The sequence below is a fragment of the Engraulis encrasicolus genome, chromosome 8 (genome assembly GCF_034702125.1).
Source record: "Engraulis encrasicolus isolate BLACKSEA-1 chromosome 8, IST_EnEncr_1.0, whole genome shotgun sequence".
NCBI classification, from domain to species: Eukaryota; Metazoa; Chordata; class Actinopteri; order Clupeiformes; family Engraulidae; genus Engraulis; species Engraulis encrasicolus.
The window spans coordinates 41,408,259-41,430,241 of NC_085864.1; the positions used below are offsets into that span (position 1 = coordinate 41,408,259).

Genomic DNA, 21,983 nt, shown 5'->3' on the forward strand with positions numbered 1-21,983 from the left:
TGGGCTAAACATGTTAATAGACCAGAGGCCAGGCCAATGAGAAACTAACATTATGGGCAAAGGTTTTGTTTAGCCAATGAACTGACAATGTGGGCGGGTTTAAACCATACGACGCAGCTCGCTGCCGGGGTAACAGAGTTTTGGGGTTGTACGGAATGTTGCCGGTGGAGTAGGAACTCCCGCCATTTTTCAATCAGGTGTAAAACTCTCTTGTTTATTTTGTATTAGATACATTTAGCAACAAGTAACTTCACTAAAAAGTGTCAGATTCGCGGACACTTCTGGATGAGCTGACAGCCGCTTCTGTTCTGGAAGAGGCTGAGCCTACGTAGACCTGAGGAGAAAGCGCGCCAGACCCCCTGACGGGCGCCTCTGCTGTCCCCGCGAATTTAACAATTTAGAAAGCCTTGCTTTCCCTACCCGGCGTTTGAGGGAAGTTTCCGCGGAACAGCAGACCACCTGAAGACTGGCGCCTTGCCGTATTTCATCCCGAAACAACGTGGAATAGCAGAATTATGACACAGACATTGGTCCCTCAAAGTGGAAGAACGAGGAGGAGATGTAACTGTTAGCTGTATTATTGTTTTGCTCCAGAGATCAAGCGCGCTAGCATGCTAGCCTAGCTGGATGCTAGTAACACAGTGAATGCTTTGGAAACGTGGGAAGCGACTTCTGATAACGTGGGATTCTGGAATACATGCTAAGTTTGTACATCGTATTCGTGGCGAGTTTTGAGCACAAGACGGGTTTATTTCTCGAGTTCCCACAGCTGTCGTCTCTTGCCCACGATGGCACCGTTGTTGGGCCGGAAACCCTACCCGCTGGTTAAGCCGCTTGCGGAGCCGCTGGGCCCAGAAGAAAACGTCTACATCATCGAGCACACTAAAGAGGCCTTCAGGAACAAAGAGTATCCTTTCTGCCTGGTCGTGGCTACGGCCCAAAAACTACCGCCATCTCAATGACACGTTTAAAACCGTGCTTTCTCCACTGGATGCGTATTTTGGGTCTGATTGTGTTTTGTGGCGCCCAACGTTACGAATTAGTCTATTTGTGGTTGTTTTTCCTGATTAGCATTGCACTGCCATTAGCAAGCTAGGCTCGGCTCGACCCGTTGTGTAGCTAACCGGCTAACATTGGGTCAAGTGTAGCAGCACATCAGGGGTTATTTTCCCCCTCACGTGTACGCTGATTTGAACACCCAGCTACGCAGCCGTCTTCGGTGCTTTGTTACCCGAAGATGACATGCTGCCCAGAATCACGTTCATGCCCGTTTGTTCTCCTAGTACTACTAGCCAATCAATCAGCTACTCAGCTAACTGTTATAAAAGCATCACGCATTGTATTATCATGACACGACACGGGCTAGCGTAGCTGGCTTGATTGTGGAGCTCACATGAGAATGTCCTCCTGAGCCTTGTGTAAGACTTGAATGGGCTTAATCGCAAGCACAGGGTGGTGCTTGTGTGTTACTTAGTTGTAGTCTGACAGCACGCCACATTCTTCTCTCAAACTCGGCTGAGGCAAAGGCTAGGTGTAGAACTATGACATGTTCTAGTCAGCATGTGGGTGCTGTACTTAACCTCACCGGCATCGTGCTCAAACAGAACAGAAAAGAGGGACTTTTCCTAAAACTGTTTCTGACTGCGTTATCCCGATACGACCGAAGTGAAGATGTTTGGGATTGGGGATAGTGTTTGTATTTCAGGGTGAACTTTCATTGCATTTCGGAGTTTGGATTGGATGTCTTTATAGGTTACCCCAGCATAGTGTGAGTGCTCCATGGGTGGATGTGTGTGTGTGTATGCCACGTGAATTTTGTTCAAACTGCACTGGACACCCCCAGCGTCGGATGTCAAGTCTTTTGCCTGCCACAAAGCTTGTGCAAGTACATGAACGAAACAAAGTATTTTGAAACTTTCTTCATTTTTTTCCGCTACTGCTTTGCAAGTGCACCGTTTCATATAATAGAGGTTGCCCGCAGATTGAACATTCCGTCCCAAAATTATTCAAACACACACTCTTCTTAATATGTTATTCTTTTTTAAAAAGCTGTAGACATTACATGTTTACATTTATATGTATATGTGTGTGTATATATAGTACATGGGGAGGCAGGAGGGGCTCTCTCCTCATCTGGCCCTTTTAATTATTGAGCCCCGCTGCTCCGCTACACATTTGCATCAATTATGAATGAGTGCGTCTTCTCTGTCCCCCTCCCGCTTACTGCCTTTGTCTCTCCACTACACTGTCGGTCCACACAGTGGCGCTAAATAGGCACGGTTACAATGTATTTACAAAAAGAAAAACAAATCCTGGTGGAGCTTGGGTGTTTGGGCGAATGGAAATGACTTTTCCGTGACTACTCCAATTGTAATTTTTTTGGGCTGAGTATGGCTCGCCATGGCATACTGTAACGTCATCGCTCGCATCAGTGCTCATCCTCCAAGCAAGATTATGTAGTTGCATGGATGATCTCGGTTATGCAATGAATAGGAGGTTTGTTTCTGTCGAGGTCAGCTTTTTGGTTTCGCGCATGCCTTTTAAATGTGCGCCGATTGTGCTTGGCCTGAAATAGCCCACTAAAGTGAATCACAGTCCCAGAAGCACGTGGAACAGAGAGCAGAGTTGTGACTGTCAGAATATGCGGTGTGTGTGTATGGCTGTGGCGTCTGTCTCTGCCTGTGTGTGTGTGTTTCTGGTTTTGCACGTTTTTTCTCCTTGACAGCCGTCCTTCCCAGAGAGTACGAGGCGCGTCTGCAGAAGTATGATGAGCGCATCTGGACCTGCAAGAGCACTGGCAGCCTCCAGCTCACACACAAGGAGGCCTGGGAGGAGGAGCAGGAGGTCACAGAGCTGTACGTATCAGAAAGGCGGTGTGTGTGTGTGTGTGTGTGTGTGTGTGTGTGTGTGTGTGTGTGTGTGTGTGTGTGTGTGTGTGTGTGTGTGTGTGTGTGTGTGTGTGTGTGTGTGTCCTATATCCTGATTCCCATTGTCAACCTGTGTCTCTGTGGAGAAAACGATAACATTTCCCCGCTGTCCACCAAGCCATAACAACTTTTGGAGGCTTTCCCCCCATTTAGCATCCCGAATGCAAATGAGAAAGTGACCTTCCAATTGGGCTTTTGCGAGAGATATTGAATTAAGGTGGACAGAGATGGATGGGGACCATGTTCTTTCCAATATCCTGACTCCCATCCTCAACCTGAGCTTAGAGCTGATAGTATTCAGGCTCCATGCCTGATTTCAGGCTTGACAGAGTTTGCAAAAATAAAAGCATTGATAATATTTAGCCATTAGGTTATTCTTACCTCAGAAAGTGTTACAGGTTCAGGGTTTTCTTCTACTATCAGGCTTGAATAATGGTCATACACAGGCTATTAAATGTTTGAATAATGTGAATAATAGGCCTACGTTACGTCACTATGCAGTATCTTGTCGTCGTCGTTAGAGCAGAGGAAAAAGTTCAGGCTCAGGATTTTTTTTCACCATCACCCCTGTGTGCTTGTGGTCTTGTCCTTCACATGATGCCTTGCCTCCGTGCAGAAAACAATACATTTTCCCCTCAGTACACCACCTAGCCACAACGACTTTCAGGGGGCTTTCCCCCATTCAGCATCTCGATTGCAAATTAGAAAATGTCCTTTCAATTGCGCTTTTGCGAGATATTGTGTGCATTCCAATATGCACACTCCTGTCCTCCACTTGTGCTTGTGGCCTCGCCCCACCTCAGCTGTCAGCCTAGCCACAGCAACTTTTGGGGGACAGTTTTTCATTTACCATCCCAATTGCAGATGAGAAAAGGACATTAGACATTGTGCTTTTGCAAGATATTTAATTCATTTTCCGTCGTCAGTGACATCATGAGGTCACAAGCAGGCAAAGGAGGACACAAGTCCGCATATTGTAATCCACCCATTGAATTAAACTTCTGTCGAGGGAGTGGCAGAGACGGACAGAATAGGAAGTGTGAAAAGTACGCCGCCCACATGCCAGTTATTGGCCTAGTGAGGTGTGAATAGTTGAAGCAAGTTTCCACACAACTCTGATTCATAGCAGTCCTACCCATTTCCTTTGCCTGTCTTTACTGTCGTCTCTTCATGCATTTGTCCACCCCATTTTGCTCACTTTCGGTCTCTGTCTTTGAGGCCTCCATGTCTCACAAGCATTCAAGTTGGTCAGTAGTTAATTTGAGTGGGGATTTGGGAGTTGGGTGTGTGAGTATGGGTGCAAGTGTTTGCTGTGTGTAGTGGAAGGGCTTGTGCATCGGCCGTGTGGCAGTACAGGCAAGGGGAGAGACTGGGAGTGATCAGCTGCTTACTGGCTGGCTTGCTCCCTCCCTCTGCCTTCTGTGTCCTGTCCTCCAGGGTCACATGTCCCGTTTCCTGCACCCTCATTGGCTGGCTCCCAGTCTCCCTCCCCTCCAATCTAATTACAGGGCTGTGCAGATTGATTCGGGAGTTTGAGAGTGCAGAGGAGATGGAACGAAACGCCTCACTCTTAATATTTGTCGGGATTCCCCCCTCCTGCCTGAATTCTGAAAAACAAAAACAAACTAAATGTAAGCCTCACTGCCCTAAAAGTCGACGGGTTGCCTGTAGTAGCTTCTTGCTGATTCCCCGTCAGTAGATGTTCACGGAAGTCTTGCTCCTCTGTGTGTATGCACAGAGACTTTTCTTTTACTGCTGCTTGCAGTCTGATTAAGCCTGTCCCCACCACCAGACGCACATACACATTCTTTCTCTCGTGCTCTTACTCTATCTCTCTGTCTCTCTCTCCGTCTGTCTGTCTCTCGTGCTCTCCCTCTCTCTCTATCTCTCTCTCTTTCTGACTCTCGCATTGTAACAGTAGTTTCCTCAACTCAACTTAAGACTTAAGAAGTCTCTTCTGCGATCCACCAGTTAAGTTTTATATATTCCACTCTCTGTACGTCCCTTCATGATGTCCATGATATCTTTTTCCACACTCACCCACAACCACCACAACCCTGGCTGTTATTGTGGTGGCAGAGGGCACAGGCTGGGCACTGAAGGTTACCCCGCGCTGTGGGGAGTGCACAGGCAGGATCAGCCGTCTTATTTAAAGGCTGCTATTTTTACTGGAGGAGCAGGAGAGCAGAGGAGAGGAGAGGAGAGCAGAGGAGAGGAGAGTAGAGCAGTGTGGCACGTGCATACAGTCCACTGCGCCCTCTCTTGGTCTTCACGAGCGACTGCAGGCTGTTGTTTAAAAAAAGAGACTGGGCTGGTCTTTTGGTTCTTTCTCTCTCAGCGTAGGAATGTGTTGGCCCAGCACTGGCAGAGTTTGGGTACTGCAGGCTCCACAGTGGCAACACAGTGGAACTGCACAAGTTAAGTCGAGACTTTTTCATTGAGGCGAGTGTGAAGACTGATTACTCTGTAATCTTCAGTCTCAGCAGTGAAGACTCTCAGGTCAGGTCAGATGTTTGTGAAGGCTATTGAAAGCTCACTAGTTAGTTCTAATGGAATGATCCAGAAAAGTTTTTACAAAGCTGGTGGATATTTGACATACAATTTGCGGTCGGCGACTCATTGAGCAAAAGAATCAGGCTGTGCTTTTAATGCTGTTTTGGCTGTGTGTGTTTTAGGCTCAAAGAAGAGTACCCTATCAGAGTTGGTTGATAATTGCGTCTTTAGAATAAGTGCATGTGGGCCCTGCGGTGTCCAACCGGTAGGGCACTCGCCTGCCATGCGGCTGACCCGGGTTCGATTCCAGGCCCGGGTCCTTTGCCGAGCCTTCCCCCGTCTCTCTCCCCCAATTCGCTTCCTGTCCACCTCTCACACTGTCCTATCACGTAAAGTCGAAAAAGACCAAACTTAAAAAAAAAAAAAGGTGCATGTGAGCATAAAAGTTAGGCTATGGACATTGAAATGAACAAAGTGGCAGAATTGAGTTATTGTTGGGGGGGGGGGGGGTAGTGTAACCTTTTAGCCCTAACCCTTGGTTAAACCTATGGCCTGAACTGTTGTGGTGATTACCTCCCTATTCATGCTCTGTTGCTGTGTGTGCTCTAGGCTTCAGGAGGAGTACCAGAGCTGGTTTGAGAAGCCCGTGCTGGAGATCGTGCACCACAACACAGTGTCTCTGGACAAGCTGGTGGACCTGGTCTGGGTGGAGATCCTCACAAAGTATGCCGTAGGAGAGGAGTGCGACTTCCTGGTGAGTAGCGTTGGACAAGTAAAGGTATAATTGACGGTACCACCAAAGAAAGTGGATCTAAGAAGAAGCGTCATTTTGTTTCTTTTCCGGTATCCACTTTATGTCGGGTGAACGCCCCCTTAGGAGACCTTCGGTTAGGAGACCTTCGGAGTCCTGAGGTTGAGAATAAATCAAGCCCCCTTAGCGCTGTAGATGGCGGTAGCGCACGTCTTGAGCAAACACCTCAAAAATAGAAGAAGAAGGAGGGGACAACGCCCCCTTAGGAGACCCAACTTGAGCCCACGCTTTTGCATTGAGTGGGCGTGGTTTGCGTTATCTTTCTCTTATCCAGTATTTTTGGTAATACTGTGTTCGGATGGCAGGAAAATAATGCACGCCGAGGTGGTAATGTGGCCACGAAGTGAAGTGGACTTCGCAGTTACACCTCAAATTCAAGAAATTCTATATTCTATTCTACATTATCCTGGATTGGTTTTAGATTCAGTACTGAAGGTAACTATGATAATGAAATACAATGAGGGCTGGTGGAACTCAACGGTATCTGTGTTTCTGTGGCCAACTTGAAAGTGTCTGCCTCCCTAAAGTGTCTGGAAAAATCTTGAGCCAATGTTCAATAAGGGATGACAAAGTCCGCTCACCCTTTCAAGTTATTGCACAAACAAAACAAGTTTGTGACTTGCACACACGCAGGGAACACTATGCGTCACAGAACACTGGTGTCCCTCATTGCCCGTGTCCTCCCAATGTCTGATTGCACAATGTGCTTGTACTTCATGTTTGACAACAAGGCTTATCTTTTAAAAGTGTGTATTTCATAGAGGAGTTGCTCAAATATGTATGTGACTAGAACAAGCATTTGCATTATCCACAATAACTGGTGCACCTCTTCCCTGGTGTCCCTCTTCTCTCGTGCTCACCGGCTCCCCCTGTAGGTGGGGAAGGACAAGACATTCCGGGTGACGGTGATGAAGGTCCACCCGCTGGAGACTCCTCCAGAGGAGGCCGGGGAGAAGAAGATGGAGGGGGCGTGCGACTCGCCCTCCAGTGACAAGGAGAATGCCAGCCAGGAGAACCAGAAGAAGGAGCCCCCTCCCGTGGTCATGGCCAAGGAGGAGGAGAGCCGCCGCGAACGACTCAGTGAGTTACTCACACATACACTTTTATTAGCTAAACACACACTCACTAATGGATTAAGGTGGCTATTAAGTTGGCCTTTTCTACTAGCCAGACTGAAATTTTATCAGCATTTTGCCAGTTGGCTGGTGTTAACTTAGAGCCCTGCACACACGTAACGTGAGGTTTCTCTCATACACATGCGTACACACACACACACACACACACACACACACACACACACACACACACACACACACACACACACACACACACACACAAATGAAAGATATGTACCGGTTCTCTCTGACTCATGACACACACACACACACAAATAGAAAAGCTTGAAGTGTGTGCCTTTCTACTTGTCTGTGCAACATGGTTTGAGACTTAAATGTAGTTTTGTAGCGTCCATATATTTACAGTGTACAGTGTTTTTGTCTGTCTGCTATGCGAAAAATGGTGAGAGCAAGTGTCTTATGTTTTGAAGTTTGTGCTTCTAATAATTTGACTTGAACTCTTCAAAGATCTCAAGCTTGCTATAAGACATTGACCTGGAGACATGTTCTGCTTGTTATTAAATTGATGCCTGATGTTGTTCGTAGGTGATCGAGCCAGGCGGTCTCCACGTAAGCCTGTCACCGCTCCGAAGGAAGAGAAGAAGAAATGGGTGATGCCTAAGTTCCTGCCTCACAAGTACGACGTCAAACTGGTCAGCGAAGACAAGGTGAGCCGCTTTTTGCCTGGTTGAGTTCACCAATAAAATACACAAACACACACTTGCATAGGTTTGAAATACAGGGCACCCCAATGGTCTCTATTGTAATACTTCTTCGAAATAAGCATCAGCATACCAGAAAATTCAAATAAAGGTATGATTAACAAAATCATACTACAAAAAGAACAATCAGAGATGGCAAACTGGCGCCTTGACCAACACTAGATGCACTTGATGTGTGTTTTGGTGCCCCTTGCAGACAACCTATGCGCACCTTCAGTGGACAAATAGGCATGCTCTTTGCAGTACCTGACCAAACATTTGTTTATCATAAGCAATGTACACATCACACATCTCGCACAATTTCAGTCCTGTGTTTTTGTTCCGCGTTCTGAAATAAAATGTTGTTGTTTTTTCTTTGTTTATAGATCATCAGCGACGTGCCTACCGACAGCCTGTTCCGCACGGAGCGGCCACCCACCAAGGAGATCATGCGCTACTTCATCCGGCACAACTCCCTGCGCGTGGGCCAGGGCGAGAACGCCCCCTGGGTGGTGGAGGACGAGCTGGTGAAGAAGTTCAGCCTGCCCAGCAAGTTCAGCGACTTCCTGCTCTCGCCACACAAGGTGACGTGTGCCACGCTGCCACCCACCAACCAGGGTGGATTATGGGATGTGGTTGCGCCACGTGACCAAGGCTCTGTTTTCACACGTGCAGTGTAGCAAGGCATTTGCAGAATGTCATTTCTAAGTTTGCACACACTGAATGTGCCAGAAACACAAGGACAAATTCAGCAACTGCTTTGTCACAAAACAGAACTTCAGAGAACTGACTCTCACTGCACACAGTGTTGAGCAGTCAGGCCCTGCCTTGTATCTGTAATCATGCGGATTACATGTCTGTTGCGGTGATGTGAATTGTGCAAATTTAAGTTTTGCGCACTGCACACCAAAGATGCCAAAGTAAGATGCAGCCATGTTTTGTAGCCCTCTGCTCAAACCCACACTCGGACACACCCTTTCGAAGTGCTGTGTTGTGCCCAGCCTTTTCCTGGAATTTGAAAATGTCCAGTTGGTGTATAATTGTTGTGACATAATGCGATATGCTGACACAAGGACGAAAGCGTTACACAACTGTAAGCAGCTAAGCTGATTAGTCATTACACTCAGATTTCGATTTCATTAGTTGAGTTAATTGCACGGGCACCTGCACAACAATATTACACAATATTTTGGCATTGTGTGTTTGCACACATCTGTCTGTCTGTAAAGCATAAACAGCACTTAGTTTCACAAGTTAATTGCACTGCAAACAACTGTTACCTTGATGTTGAAATAACAGACTTAAGCCTGACTGAACCTGGAAGTCAATACACACATACTTTTATGCACTTTAAGTCTGTTTTATGCACCATTATGAAGGGGTTTTTTTGTAGAAATGATTCAGATGCTCCCTTTTTTTTGCACAATTCCTGCGGCCTCTTGCATATACTTTCCTGGTAACTTGGACTCAACATAATATACCCAAAGGCAACTGCATGCAGGGCTGATAGTATTCAGGCTCCAAGCCTGATTTCAGGCTTGACAGAGTTTGCAAAAATAAAAACATTGACAATAATTAGCCATTGGGTTATTCTTATCTCAGAAAGTGTTACAGGTTCAGGGTTTTCTTCTACTATCAGGCTTGAAAAATGGTCATACACAGGCTATTAAAAGTTTGAATAATTTATCAAAATAGGCCTACGTTACGTCACTATGCAGTATCTTGTCATCGTCGTTAGAGCAGGGAATTTTTTTTTTCGCCATCACCCCTGTCACCAAACTTGATTTAATTTTGCGAAATCCCCTTCCAGTGTCTAATTGCTGTGTGCTGCCATGCCATGTTTTATGGAACTTTTAGACCTGATGTAATCTGGGAAGTCGCCACACGCATGCTAAAATCACTTTTGTGCACTTCCTGTAGTTTTTGGCAGAGAACCCCTCGTCCAAGCGCAAGAGCCTAAGCTCCCCGGACGGCAAGCCCGCCAAGAAGCAGAAGACCGCCGAGTCGGGGGCCGAGACGGATGGGACCGGAGAGAAGAAGGAGAAAGGCGAAAAGGAGGAGAAGAAGAAAAAGAAGAAGAAGAAAGATTCCCTCCCCATGCCCCTCAGCCCTACCATTTGGGGCCAAATGCAGGTACGTGTCAGAGGATGAACGTGTTGTTTTCACAGTTGTATGAACTGCAAAGCATTCTTTTATGTGATGAAAGCTGGGGGAAGTGAAAGAGTGTAAAGAGTGTGTGAGAGTAAAGTATACTGCTTTTAATGTAGTCCCTTTGTCACGTCTCGTATTTAATAATGTGGGTTAGGGTGATCTGAAAGTTTATTCCTACTTTTTTTTTTCTACCCCTGTACAGAAAAAGGTGAACGGGTCTCCGCAAAAGAAGGTGAACGGCTCGCCGCTGAAAGTGAAGAACTCCGCCTCGCCCAAAGCAGGGGGCGGCAGCGTACCGGGCACCCCAGAATCCTCCAAGAAACACAGCGGCGGCAGCGGCAGCGACAAGAAAGCCCTGAAGCTCAAGCTGAACGCCGACGGCAAGAAAGTCAAGCTGAACGCCGACGGCAGCGTGAAGAAGCGCGAGCGCAAGAAGTCGGTCAACGGCCAGAAGGCCTCCAAGACCAAAGGCGGCGACAAGTCCGGCGACGGCAAGAAGCCCAAGATGAAACAGATGACGCTACTGCAACTCGCCAAGAGTCCCAAAGCCGTGGCGGCCGCCGCCGCCGCCGCCGCAAAGGGAAGCCCCAAGAAACGCGGCCGCGCCCCGTCCACCCCGAAGCTGGCCAAGCCGCTGCCGCCCATCGCCCTCCACCTCATCCGCTACTACAACCAGAACAAGGAGCGCGAGGACCGCAAGAACGCCATTTCCTCGCTGTTGTCCAAGGCGGCCAACGCGCTGTCGGCGGACGACCGGGGCCGCCTGGTGCCCGAGGAGCTGCGCGACATGGTGCTGAAGCGCTGGGAGCTGCTGGAGAGCAAGAGGAAGTGGAAGGCCATGAGCGAGGAGGAGCGACACGCCGAGCTGCTGCGCCGCCGCGAGGAGCTCAAGAACAAGATGCGGGAGCGTGCCAAGGAGCGCCGCGAGAAGGAGATGCAGGTAGAGGGGACACGCTAGATACAATGCCGCCTTTTATGAAACTTCAAAAGTGGAGAAGACGCGCTCACACTATCGCCTAAATATTGTAACAGTTCATTACTGGGTGCTGAATCCTACTTCAAACATAAATGAATGAATGAAGGAAGCGAAGGACGGCACTCTTCAGACTTTTTCTGTGTTTATTCGCCCACGAACGTTTCGGGCAGAGCCCTTCCTCAGCGTGTAATAGAAGGGCTCTGGCCGAAACATTCGTTTACATGAGACATTTAACTCAACATTAACTCAATTTAATTCTTAATGTAGCTTGATTCAGCTTTGCACTCTCATTTAATGTGTTTACATTCCATTTTTTACATTACTCTTATTATTGGCTGAAATATGGAACCTTGTTGTGACATTTCTCTTGAACTTGATAATAACTTTGTCTGCGCATGGGACGGTGAATTTAGTCATTTCAATACCTTTTGTATGTACACTACACCTGAGGGAATGACAATAATGGCTTAAATTTCATCTTAACTCCCTGACATGTTTTGACAAATGGGCTACTTTTTTAGCTTTTCCGAAAGTCAACAAAATAATTGATAAAGCTGACTCTGGATTTTGACTTGTGTAACACAGGTGCGCCGCGAGCAGCAGCGCCGCTTCGAGGACCAGGAGCTCGAGGGCCGGGCGCTGCCCGCCTTCCGGCCCGTGGAGACGCCCGAGGGACTGCCCAACGAGCTGTTTGGCGACGTGGCCATGCTGTCCGACTTCCTCAGCTGCTACGCAGGCCTCCTCATGCCCGACGAGCAGTACCCGATCACCGCCGCCGCCCTGCTGGAGGCCCTGGGAAGCGACAGCGCCGGCTTCCTGTACCTCAGCCGCGTGCTGGTGGTGCTGCTGCAGACGCTGCTCCAGGACGAGCTGGCCGAGGGCTACAACGAGCTGGACATGCCGCTCTCCGAGATCCCCCTCACCATGCACTCCGCCTCGGAGCTGGTGCGGCTGTGTCTGAGGCCCAGCGACCACCAGGACCAGGACAGTGCCAAGGGCTCGGATGAGGATCCGGCAGGAGCAGCGGGGCCTGGGAGGGGTGCACCCGGTGCGGGATCTGGACCTCTGGGGCCTTATGGTATTGATGAAGTGGTGTCCGCCGAGCTCCTGGAGAAGCTGGAGACTCAGGAGGTAATAATGGTGTTGAGTATGACACTAATAATACTTTTGATTTGGCGCCTTTCATGCAGCCCAAGGTACAGAAGGAGATGGAGAGAGGGGAGGAGGGAGGGTCAAGGACCATTTTTGAACGTAGCTAGTGTGGGGGCTTGGCAGATGTGCAGGGATAATATTGATGATAATGCATTTTATTTGGTGTGCCTTTCAACATGCCTAAGGACACTTTATAAAATAGTTTTAAAATGTCAGGAAGAAGAAAAAGACAAAAGTAACACTTGATAAAAGGGGGCACAGCAGGGGTGCGTTTCTCGAAAACAAAGTTGTTAGCCAGTTAGCAACTTGGGTAATTGCCAATGGGAAATTGCATTGCAAACTGAAAAAAACAGACTTAGCAACTATGGCTTCAAGAAATGCACCCCAGCGTTGTGCATGGCAAAAAAGCAAAATAATAAAAAAGACAAGACGTGTATTACAACAACAATAATAGTAATAATAATAATCATGATGATTATTTTCAGGTCTTCGACCTACCGCCGCCAGACAAGCTTGCCCTGCTGGTGGCGCTGTCCCACCGCATCCTGATGACGTACTCGGTGGAGGACCACGTGGACGCCATGCATCAGCGCTCGGTGGAGCTGTGGAAGGAGCGCCTCGCCACGCTCAAGCAGGCCAACGACCGCAAGCGCGCCGAGAAGAAGCGACGCAAGGAGCAGATGGAGGCCAAGGGACAAGGTCAGCCTCAAGGTCAGCCTCAAGGTCAGCCTCAAGGTCAGCCTCAAGGTCAGCGTCACTCACTCACTCACTCACTCACTCACTCACTCACTCACTCACCACGTACTTTTCCATCCTCCTGATTAATCATGAATTCCTAAACAATTTTTTCCCTGATTTTAAAATGAATGATGATCACTCTTTGACGCAAAATGCTGTGTTTCTACAAACTACCAATATATGGCAATTGAATCATAGCTGTATGTTTATTTGTATGGGAAATTTCTGATCTTTTTTTCTCAACGTTTTAAAGCGGTCATCATGGAAATCTAACAATATGTTCTCTGTATACTGTATCTCCTTGTTTTTCTCCTTGTCCTTCAGATGGTGGTGTCCAGAGTCCTGCTGGGTTGGTGAAGATGGAGGGGGGCATTGGTGCCGGAGGAGACTCGCCACAGCTGAAGGAGAAGCCATCAGACAAGAAGAAGGACGGAGGAGGCAGTGCTAAGAAGGATGCAGCCAAGGTACACAACATAATGTTTGAGCATATTTGTACATAACCGCAGGGCTGATAGTATTCAGGCTCCATGCCTGATTTCAGGCTAGACAGAGTTTGCAAAAATACCTAATGGCTAATTATTATCAAAGTGTTACAGGTTCAGGGTTTTCTTCTACTATCAGGCTTGAATAATTGTCATACACAGGCTGTTAAATGTTTGAATAATGTGTCAAAATAGGCCTACGTTACGTCAGTATGCAGTATCTTGTCGTTGTTGTTAGTGCAGGGGAAAAAGTTCAGGCTCAGGATTTTTTTCACTATCACCCCTGTGCACATAACCAGCACATAACCATATCCACTTGTATAGTTTCTAAACTTAACTGCCTCAAATCTGTGCACATTGCACTTATACTGTTTGGGATTCTGATTAGATGATCAACTGCATTACTCTGCATGCTTACATCTGTAACAGCACAGTTACATCTAATCCTATCAGAAATGGGTTTGTGTAATAACTGCAGCACGCTTGTAAGTTCAACCGTGTTATTTTGTAGGGATATAAGATGCGTCCGCTTAGCCTTCCATCATCGGCTCTAGCGAAATATGACGCCACGAAACGACAAAGTGCTGGCATTAAGTCTACTGTAATCTCTTCTAAAACCAGGTGAAGGCGGAGGCTGAGAAGGTGAAGGCGGAGGCGGAGGCGGCGGAGGCGGCGGAAGAGGACATGATCAGCACGGTGAAGAGCAGACGCCTCATGTCCATCCAGGCCAAGAAGGAGAAGGAGGAGCAGGACCGCCTCAACAAAGGTCAGACCAATGAAAACCAGGGATTCACCCAGTCGGCTCCTTTGGCTCGCCCATTAAACTTCATTGTTTTCCCCTCCGAATGTTCCATCCGTGGTCGTGCGGTTCCAATCACTGGCAACCTTTGGCATGTTGATCAGCCAACGTGGGGGAAAACAAGCAATTTCGGGGCCCAGAGTTGCCGACTGGGTCTATGGGATGGGATGGAATGCGTGACGTTTCAGAGGTTGGAGAAATGAAAAGCAGCCTAAATCAGTTATACTCCTGTCAATACTTCAGTTCCATTATTTTTTTACCTGCTTTTGTTCCGGGCATGCTCACTCTTCTGCCCGAGGAATAAAAAAAAATGATGTGAGTGTTTCGGGTGATTTCACACGCTCGCTTGCTCGTAATTTTCTCCTGTTCCACAAGTAAGCACAATCGTTAGCAAGTGTCCTCTTCGAAACATAAGAGCCAGAGTATATGTTTTTTGTGTATTTGTAGCTATTGGGGCAGGGTGGTCCATATATGAGCGATTACACAGGGTGGCCGCGGGTCCTTAAAAAGTCTTAAAAAGTCTTACATTTCATTTTCGCCAAATAAGGCCTTGAAAAGTCTTATTTTGTCTTAAATTTTCAACCCAAATGTCTTAAATTTGTGGAGCTTAATTTAGGGAGGAATAATTGTCAGCCATGTGATGAACTTTGCGACGGAAATGGGGAGTTGTAGCCATGTAGTGTAATTTAGAACGCATTATTGAATTTTATTTAGTGTAAAGTTTCATTGTGTGTAGTTTTGTGTTTTCAAACGGCTACATTAATGTAAATAACCAATTGGTTTTTGTGCTTCATTTGAACCTGTGTATGATCTTGCGAGTTGGTCCTAATTTCATTTGGAAAATGGTATTGAAAAGTCTTAAAATGTCTTAATTTTGACTTGGTCAAACCTGTAGACACCCTGTTACATAGTTTAACATGGTGTGTGTGTGTGTGCAGAGCGCATGGAGCGCGAGGCGGAGGAGGAGCGAATCAGGAAGCAGCGTGTGGCGGCCGAGAAGGCGTTCCACGACGGCATCGCCAAGGCCAAGCTGGTCATGAGGAGGGCACCGCTGGGTACCGACCGCAACCACAGCCGGTGAGGAGACACGTATATACACATACTGTACTACAGTAGTTCTCAACTGGAACAGTCTTGGGACCCACCATTTTCCACTCTCATTCGGTCGTGACCCAATTTTTTTAGCGTTCAAGTCAATTCAATGCAATTCTTAAAATGTAACCAAGACTCGAATGACTGGTTGCACGCTATCTATCTCGCATAAACATTCAGATTGTATCTATGACGACAGATGACAGGGAGTTCACTAGCCTATCAAAATAAAAGTTGTAAATTGTTGCAGGAAAAGTTGGATTTTTTTATTTTTTAGAATTAAGGTTTTTTTTACACCAAGGCTCCGCGACCCACTCATGACCCCTCCGCGACCCACTTTTGGGTCGCGACCCACCAGTTGAGAAACACTGCTGTACTACACGCATATATTAACCACAACCACAGCCGTTGAGGAGACGCACGTTTACACACAACCCACATGTAGTGCCCGCAACCACAGCTGGTGAGGAGAAACGCATACACACACAACACACATGTAGTGCCCGCAACCACAGCCGGTGAGGAGAAACGCATACACACACAACACACATGTAGTGCCCGCAACCACAGCCGGTGAGGAGAAACGTGTACTAGAGATGTAAATAAAATCGAAATGTATCGGAAGTATCGGCCGACAATTTAATCGAATCGCATAGTATCGTGGGGCATTATTAAGAATCGAAAAGAATCGAATCGCTGGCCCCTGTGCAATGCCCTAGCTCCACAACACAATAGTAGTGGAAAAGTAATTGGGAAAATCTAATCAAACCGAATCGCATCGTATCGTGGGGAATTCTTAAGTATCGAAAAAAATTGAATCCCTGATTTAAGAAATCGATACCATATCGTATCGTCATGAAGGCTGTGATTTACACCCCTAACGTGTACACATTCACTCGCACACACACACATACACACACTCATATGGACCACAGCCGGTGAGGAGAAACATACATACAAATACACACATATATTCACCGCAGCCACAGCCGGTCAGGAGAAACCTTTTGACTCTGGCACCTGTCAACCGGCCAAATGCTGGTAAAACTTGGTAATAATTTCAGTGTCACTAGCCAATGAAGCGGCCCATATCAACAGAACACCAGCTAAGAAATAGTTCAAATGAAAACTTGCTTGTTGCATCTTGAAAACAGTCACTCGATATTCTGCATACTTACTCAAGCTCTTTTGCTTTGGCGCTTTCAGGTACTGGCTGTTTTCAGATGTGGTGCCGGGTCTGTACATCGAGAAGGGCTGGGTACATGAGAGCATCGACTACAGCTTCACGCTGCCCCCAGAGGAGATGGCCCAGGATGAGGACGAAGACATGGAGGACCAGGATGCAGACGGTAGGCTGCTGACCTTTGACCTGCTGACTTATACACTTTTTTTGTTTGGAGGTTAGGGTGCACACATCCACAAAAACCTGAGGAAGGTCCCACTGGTGGATCGAAACGTTGCAGTTTGTAATGAAATACAGTTTATATTTATTTTGAGCTCATGTCCAGTGTGTGGACCATTCTATCACACATTTTAGACTTCTCCACCACCATTGATGGTGTCTAGTTACCTGGCCACAGCCTATAGGCTTGTTCATGACAAAGCAGTAAGATTTTTGCTAGGCAATGGGCATGCGCACTTTGCCAGTTTGATGCATTCTGGTATAGGGATGCAAACGATTAATCGATTAATCGACTTTAATCGATCAATGCATTAATCGATTAAAAAACATTAATCGCAATTAATCGACAATTCAACTGACAAGAGACCCAGGTGAAATGGGCATGTGAAGAGTGTGTGTGAAGAGGGGTGTGAATAGTGGGAATATTTAAATCACCTTTGGATTAAAGAATTGAAATAGAATGAATTTAAATGTGGTATTTTATCTCAATTTTTAATTAAAATGTTTAGATTTAGTAGTTTTTTTCCGAGAAACATTGAGATTTCGGGGGGAAAACGCAGCTTATCAATTAATCGTAAGTCGATCGATAAGACTATCAACTAATGATTAATGAATTAATCGATAATTTGCATCCCTATTCTGGTTAGAAAATTCTAACCACAATGCATCAAACTGGCGAAGTGCGCACGCTCACTACCTAGCAAAAATCTTACTGCTTTGTCACGAACAAGCCTAATGAGCCACATCAGCGGAGTAGTCATGGCCTCTGATCTTGTTCTGGACAAGAGCTGACAACTGCAATGTGTAATGTGTAATCGAAAGTGGTAAAGCACTTGATGATGGCTAGTTATTTATATACTTTTCATTTAAAAAAATGCTACCACATGTTTCTGTCATGCCCTGTGAAATTGAAGTGTAATTATTTTATTTCTTGACTTTCCTGAATTCTTGATTCTCCCAATTTAGCTGACGGTGAGAAGGATGAAGAGAATGGCGAGAGCTCGCTGAACGAGAGCGCCCAGCAGGGGGCACCAGCGCTCCCTGAACCCATGATGGAGACCAGCGTCCCTAAACAGGGGCAGAATTTATGGTAAGAGTAGACTTAAGTCATCAACACTAAATATCACAACTTATTTATGGGGGCAAGAAGGCTTGGTTTTTCGAGTGACCCGGTAATTGCTAATGATGTGACTGCTATGATAACACTTTACTGTACACTTGACATGATAATACTTGTATATCTTCTCATTAAGAAAGACACCCAAGATGGATTACACTAAATGCTTTTTGTTAAGAGAAGGTATAATGATAAACCGTGACGTTATCAAAGAGGATTTTACTAACATGGTTCTGTGCACTGTCAATGACTGTTTGCCTGGTTGTGTGTTTGAAAGGTTCGTGTGTGACACGGTGCGAGAGTTCGAGGAGCTGATGGAGAATTTGCATGCGCAGGGTGTGAGGGAGAGTGACCTGAAGAATCGGCTACAGGAACGGTAAGGACACACATACACACACACACACACACACACACACACACACACACACACACACACACACACACACACACACACACACACACATTTGTGGTTTTGTGATTATTGGAGACCCAGTAATTCACAAAGATTAAAAAGTAGCTGAAAACCATCAGCCCTGTCTTATCACATGAGCAAATGAGTAGAGTAGAGTAGAGTAACTTTATTAATCCCCAGGGGGAAATTCAGGATGTGCGAAATGAGACCATAAACAATGATTAACATGCGGCCTTGTGCTGCCCCCAATCACTATCTGCTCCCCGTCCAAGTACGGGGAATCCTCCAATCATTTCACATGCAGCATGCACATGCAACAGCTGCCCAGTCTTCTATATGAACCAACAAATAGAACAAACATAGACAGTCCACCTGGAACATGTTTCTCGAAAGCATCGTTTTTAACAAGTTATTATACGGCACTCTAGAATGGTGCTTTCAATGGTGCTTTCACTTTCAATGGGCGGACCCAACGTTCGGTGGTCACTACTTTTCTGTAATGCCCACCTAATAATACCCGCTGCCAATGGCAACGAGTTTGGTCACTTCAGAGATCACTCCGCAAGTAGATCGGTCATATCTTCACTGATATGTCTTGCCTTCTGATTATTAGCTGTATGGCAGCAGCGCGATTAACGCACGCTGCTGGTGGCCCACTGATGCTCCGGTAACCAACCACTTCTCTAACGTCTCGACGAATTGCAACAACACTAGAAGTCTCATTCAGTGATTAATTTTAACAGTTAGGCCTATGTCATCCTGACGAAGTTAATAGGCCTACAAAAAAGGCTGAGAGGTAGCCCATCAGGATTCATCAGCAACATCTCATGTTGCCGTTCCAAGAAAGCAAACTGTAATTGTCCGCTGGCCGCTGTCGTGACATCTTTTATTAACACTAGTATTTTTTTTCTTTTCTTTTTTACAAGTGAGGAGTTCGTTGGCAGTTTCCTTAAGGGTGTAGCCTGTAGGCTAGAAGTTGCCTCCTCCAGCCATCCATCCGGCGCACAGTGCTCTGCCTGTAGGGTCGATAGGCTAATGATGGTCAGGGCGCACAGCAGTGCTTGGGTTGCTATGCTTTTTTCTGGAATACTGTCGCCGCTTAGATAGAAATATTCCTGTTATGTAAACGAGTTTAGTAGATACCGCGCAGTGAACGAGGCAGCCTGCAAACAGTTTGAAGCGCAACGTGGCTGTAACAAGTTAGAAAGTAGCCAAACTCTGTTGCTTGGTAACCTTTTTAAATTATGAGCGTTCCACGAACTATCTTTCTTTGCGCACGCTATAAAATGGCAATAAACATGTTATTTTAAACTACTGGTTAACTATTTATGCTTTCTAATGTTGGTAAAAGCCGTATAATAAGCGGGATAATGTATTGTCCACACGTGACTATCGGAAAATATTTCCCTTCGAAGCGGAATAACACCCCTCCGCCTTCGGCGTCGGGGGGTGTTATTCGCCTCGTCTGGAAAATATTTTCCTATAGTCACGTGTGGACAATACATGATCCCTTACTTAGCAACTTAGGTTGCCAATGAGAGATTGCATTGCAACCTACTAAGTGAGTGGCTAACATATGGAAGTTGGCAACAGTGCTGTCGAAAAATGCACCCCTGGTCGTATCCCCACCCCCACCTGGTTTATACCAGAACATCAGGCACTCCATTCACGTGCATAAGAACAGCTGAGGACAGCCTACCTAGACTTCTTGAAAGAATAAACAAAATGTTGCTCATTTGAACAAACAAGGTCTACCTAGGCTCACCCCGCCTCCCCCACCTGTTCCCCCTCTCTCCAGGTCCCAGGACATCCTCCATTCCCTCCACCTGGTGCGCAAGGCCCCGGGGCTGCGGACGTGCGACGGCCACCAGGAGCTGCTCAAGTACATGCGCAGCGACATCCTGGAGGTGGCCTCGCGCCTGCAGAAGGGCGGCCTGGGCTACATGGACGACACCAGCGACTTCGAGGAGAAGGTCAGTTGTCATAATGATGATGTAGGAAATACAGAAATGGATTTTAGCTATTATAATTACTGAATCACAATGTGCACAATGGATGGATGTCTGTATATCCGTATCTCCGTCAGTGAATGTTGTGATTTTTAGCTAAGAATCTATTTTTGAGTTAAGATAACATTGTATTTTGTAACAAATGACTAGTGAAGACTGTTTAATTACTACAGCTTAACATGCCTACTTCAACAATGTTGCTGGGACATGGTAGGGCTTTTCATGTTCTTCAGTTATGGGAATGAACTAGTGATGGTTAAGGACATACAATATCCAGGTCACAGTTAGTATAGCTAGTGCTTGCGTGTATCTGAACGTATTCGTGTTTGTGTGTGTGACAGGTGAAGTCGCTGGAGAGCTTGAAGGAGTTTGGCGATTGCGTGATCACGCTGCAGGAGAGCGTGATCCAGAAGTTCCTGCAGGGCTTCATGGCCCCCAAACAGAAGAAGAAGAAGAAGCTGGCGGAGGGCGAGAGCAGCAGCAGCGTCAAGGCAGAGGAGGTGGACGAGGAGAAGAGGCTGGCAGAGGAGGCACGGGTACGTGGTCTTTTGCTTTTTACATAAGCTATATTTTTTGTGAAGGTTTTCATAATCTATTTCATATGTTTTTTGGTATGCAGCTTTATAAGAGGAGAATTCTTGCACACCTCCTTGGTCAGTTGCGTAGGAGTGGAACCCCAAAGTCACCAACGTTAAAGTAAAGAAAGCTCCCGCACACTGTTCACATTTGCATGGTTTAATGCAACGTTTCGGTCTACTGACCTTCTTCAAGCAATTCAAACCAAGCAATTCAAGGTTTGAATTGCTTGAAGAAGGTCAGTAGACTGAAACGTTGCATTAAACCATGCAAATGTGAACAGTGTGCGGGAGCTTTCTTTACTTTAACGTTGGTATGCAGCTTTAGAAATTTCATTCACAATACATAATCTTAATCTTTTCTGGCGATCTAGTCAAGGGGACCGCCTCAACTGTAAAGTGCTGGGGGGGAAACCCTGCTGTTATCAGAATATGATCTTTTGGTGATGTGCTGGTTGTGTGGGGTTTTCTAAACTGGCTCATCTAAGGCCTATACTAAGAAGCTGGAACAAGAGTAAACCAGGTGAAGTGAAGAGATTTGGTTTACTCCTGAACCGGTTGTTTTTAATATAGGCCCCTGTTGTCTTCCATCAGAGGTGTGTAATGCTATTCTCCCTCCCTGCAGGTGGCGACGCGTGTGGAGAAGTGGAAGGCGGCCATCCGAGAGGCGCAGACCTTCTCACGCATGCACGTGCTGCTGGGGATGCTGGACGCCTGCATCAAGTGGGACATGTCTGCAGAGAACGCCCGCTGCAAAGTCTGCCGCAGGAAAGGTATGTGTACCAGGTTCCAGTAGACTAGTGTGTGGGTGTGTGTGTGTGTGTGTGTGTGTGTGTGTGTGTGTCTGTGTCTGGTTATTATGACTTGACAGACACAGACACAGAGTTCCTTCAAAAATACCTGAAAGATGCCTTCACTCAACAAAATGGAAAAAATTCTAAACATGCACATCTCACAGTGATCTAGCCAAGGAGGCCATGAGGAAGACTGTGGGCCACTGCAGAAAAGGCATAAAACTCACTCTGTATAGT

The 21,983-nt window shown here is 46.5% G+C and overlaps 1 protein-coding gene across 6 annotated transcripts in view; it reads left to right on the forward strand.

Moving 5' to 3' along the window:
- The first annotated feature begins 115 nt into the window (after positions 1–115).
- Positions 116–21,983, forward strand: part of baz1b (bromodomain adjacent to zinc finger domain, 1B) — a 28,204-nt gene continuing 6,336 nt past the window's right edge. Inside the window, exons 1-19 of one of the 6 annotated variants that reach the window (XM_063205731.1) lie at positions 116–907; positions 2,739–2,855; positions 6,030–6,174; positions 7,107–7,311; positions 7,893–8,014; positions 8,434–8,631; positions 9,968–10,180; positions 10,401–11,138; positions 11,760–12,305; positions 12,812–13,073; positions 13,389–13,528; positions 14,168–14,312; positions 15,284–15,422; positions 16,644–16,786; positions 17,806–17,929; positions 18,234–18,332; positions 20,167–20,341; positions 20,719–20,913; positions 21,578–21,725. In XM_063205731.1, the coding sequence (XP_063061801.1) occupies positions 789–907; positions 2,739–2,855; positions 6,030–6,174; positions 7,107–7,311; positions 7,893–8,014; positions 8,434–8,631; positions 9,968–10,180; positions 10,401–11,138; positions 11,760–12,305; positions 12,812–13,073; positions 13,389–13,528; positions 14,168–14,312; positions 15,284–15,422; positions 16,644–16,786; positions 17,806–17,929; positions 18,234–18,332; positions 20,167–20,341; positions 20,719–20,913; positions 21,578–21,725 (3,973 nt within the window). In that variant the 5' untranslated portion in view covers positions 116–788. The remainder of the gene's footprint in view (positions 908–2,738; positions 2,856–6,029; positions 6,175–7,106; positions 7,312–7,892; positions 8,015–8,433; positions 8,632–9,967; positions 10,181–10,400; positions 11,139–11,759; positions 12,306–12,811; positions 13,074–13,388; positions 13,529–14,167; positions 14,313–15,283; positions 15,423–16,643; positions 16,787–17,805; positions 17,930–18,233; positions 18,333–20,166; positions 20,342–20,718; positions 20,914–21,577; positions 21,726–21,983) is intronic. The other 5 variants (XM_063205726.1, XM_063205727.1, XM_063205728.1 and 2 more) reach the window with 5 other exon arrangements.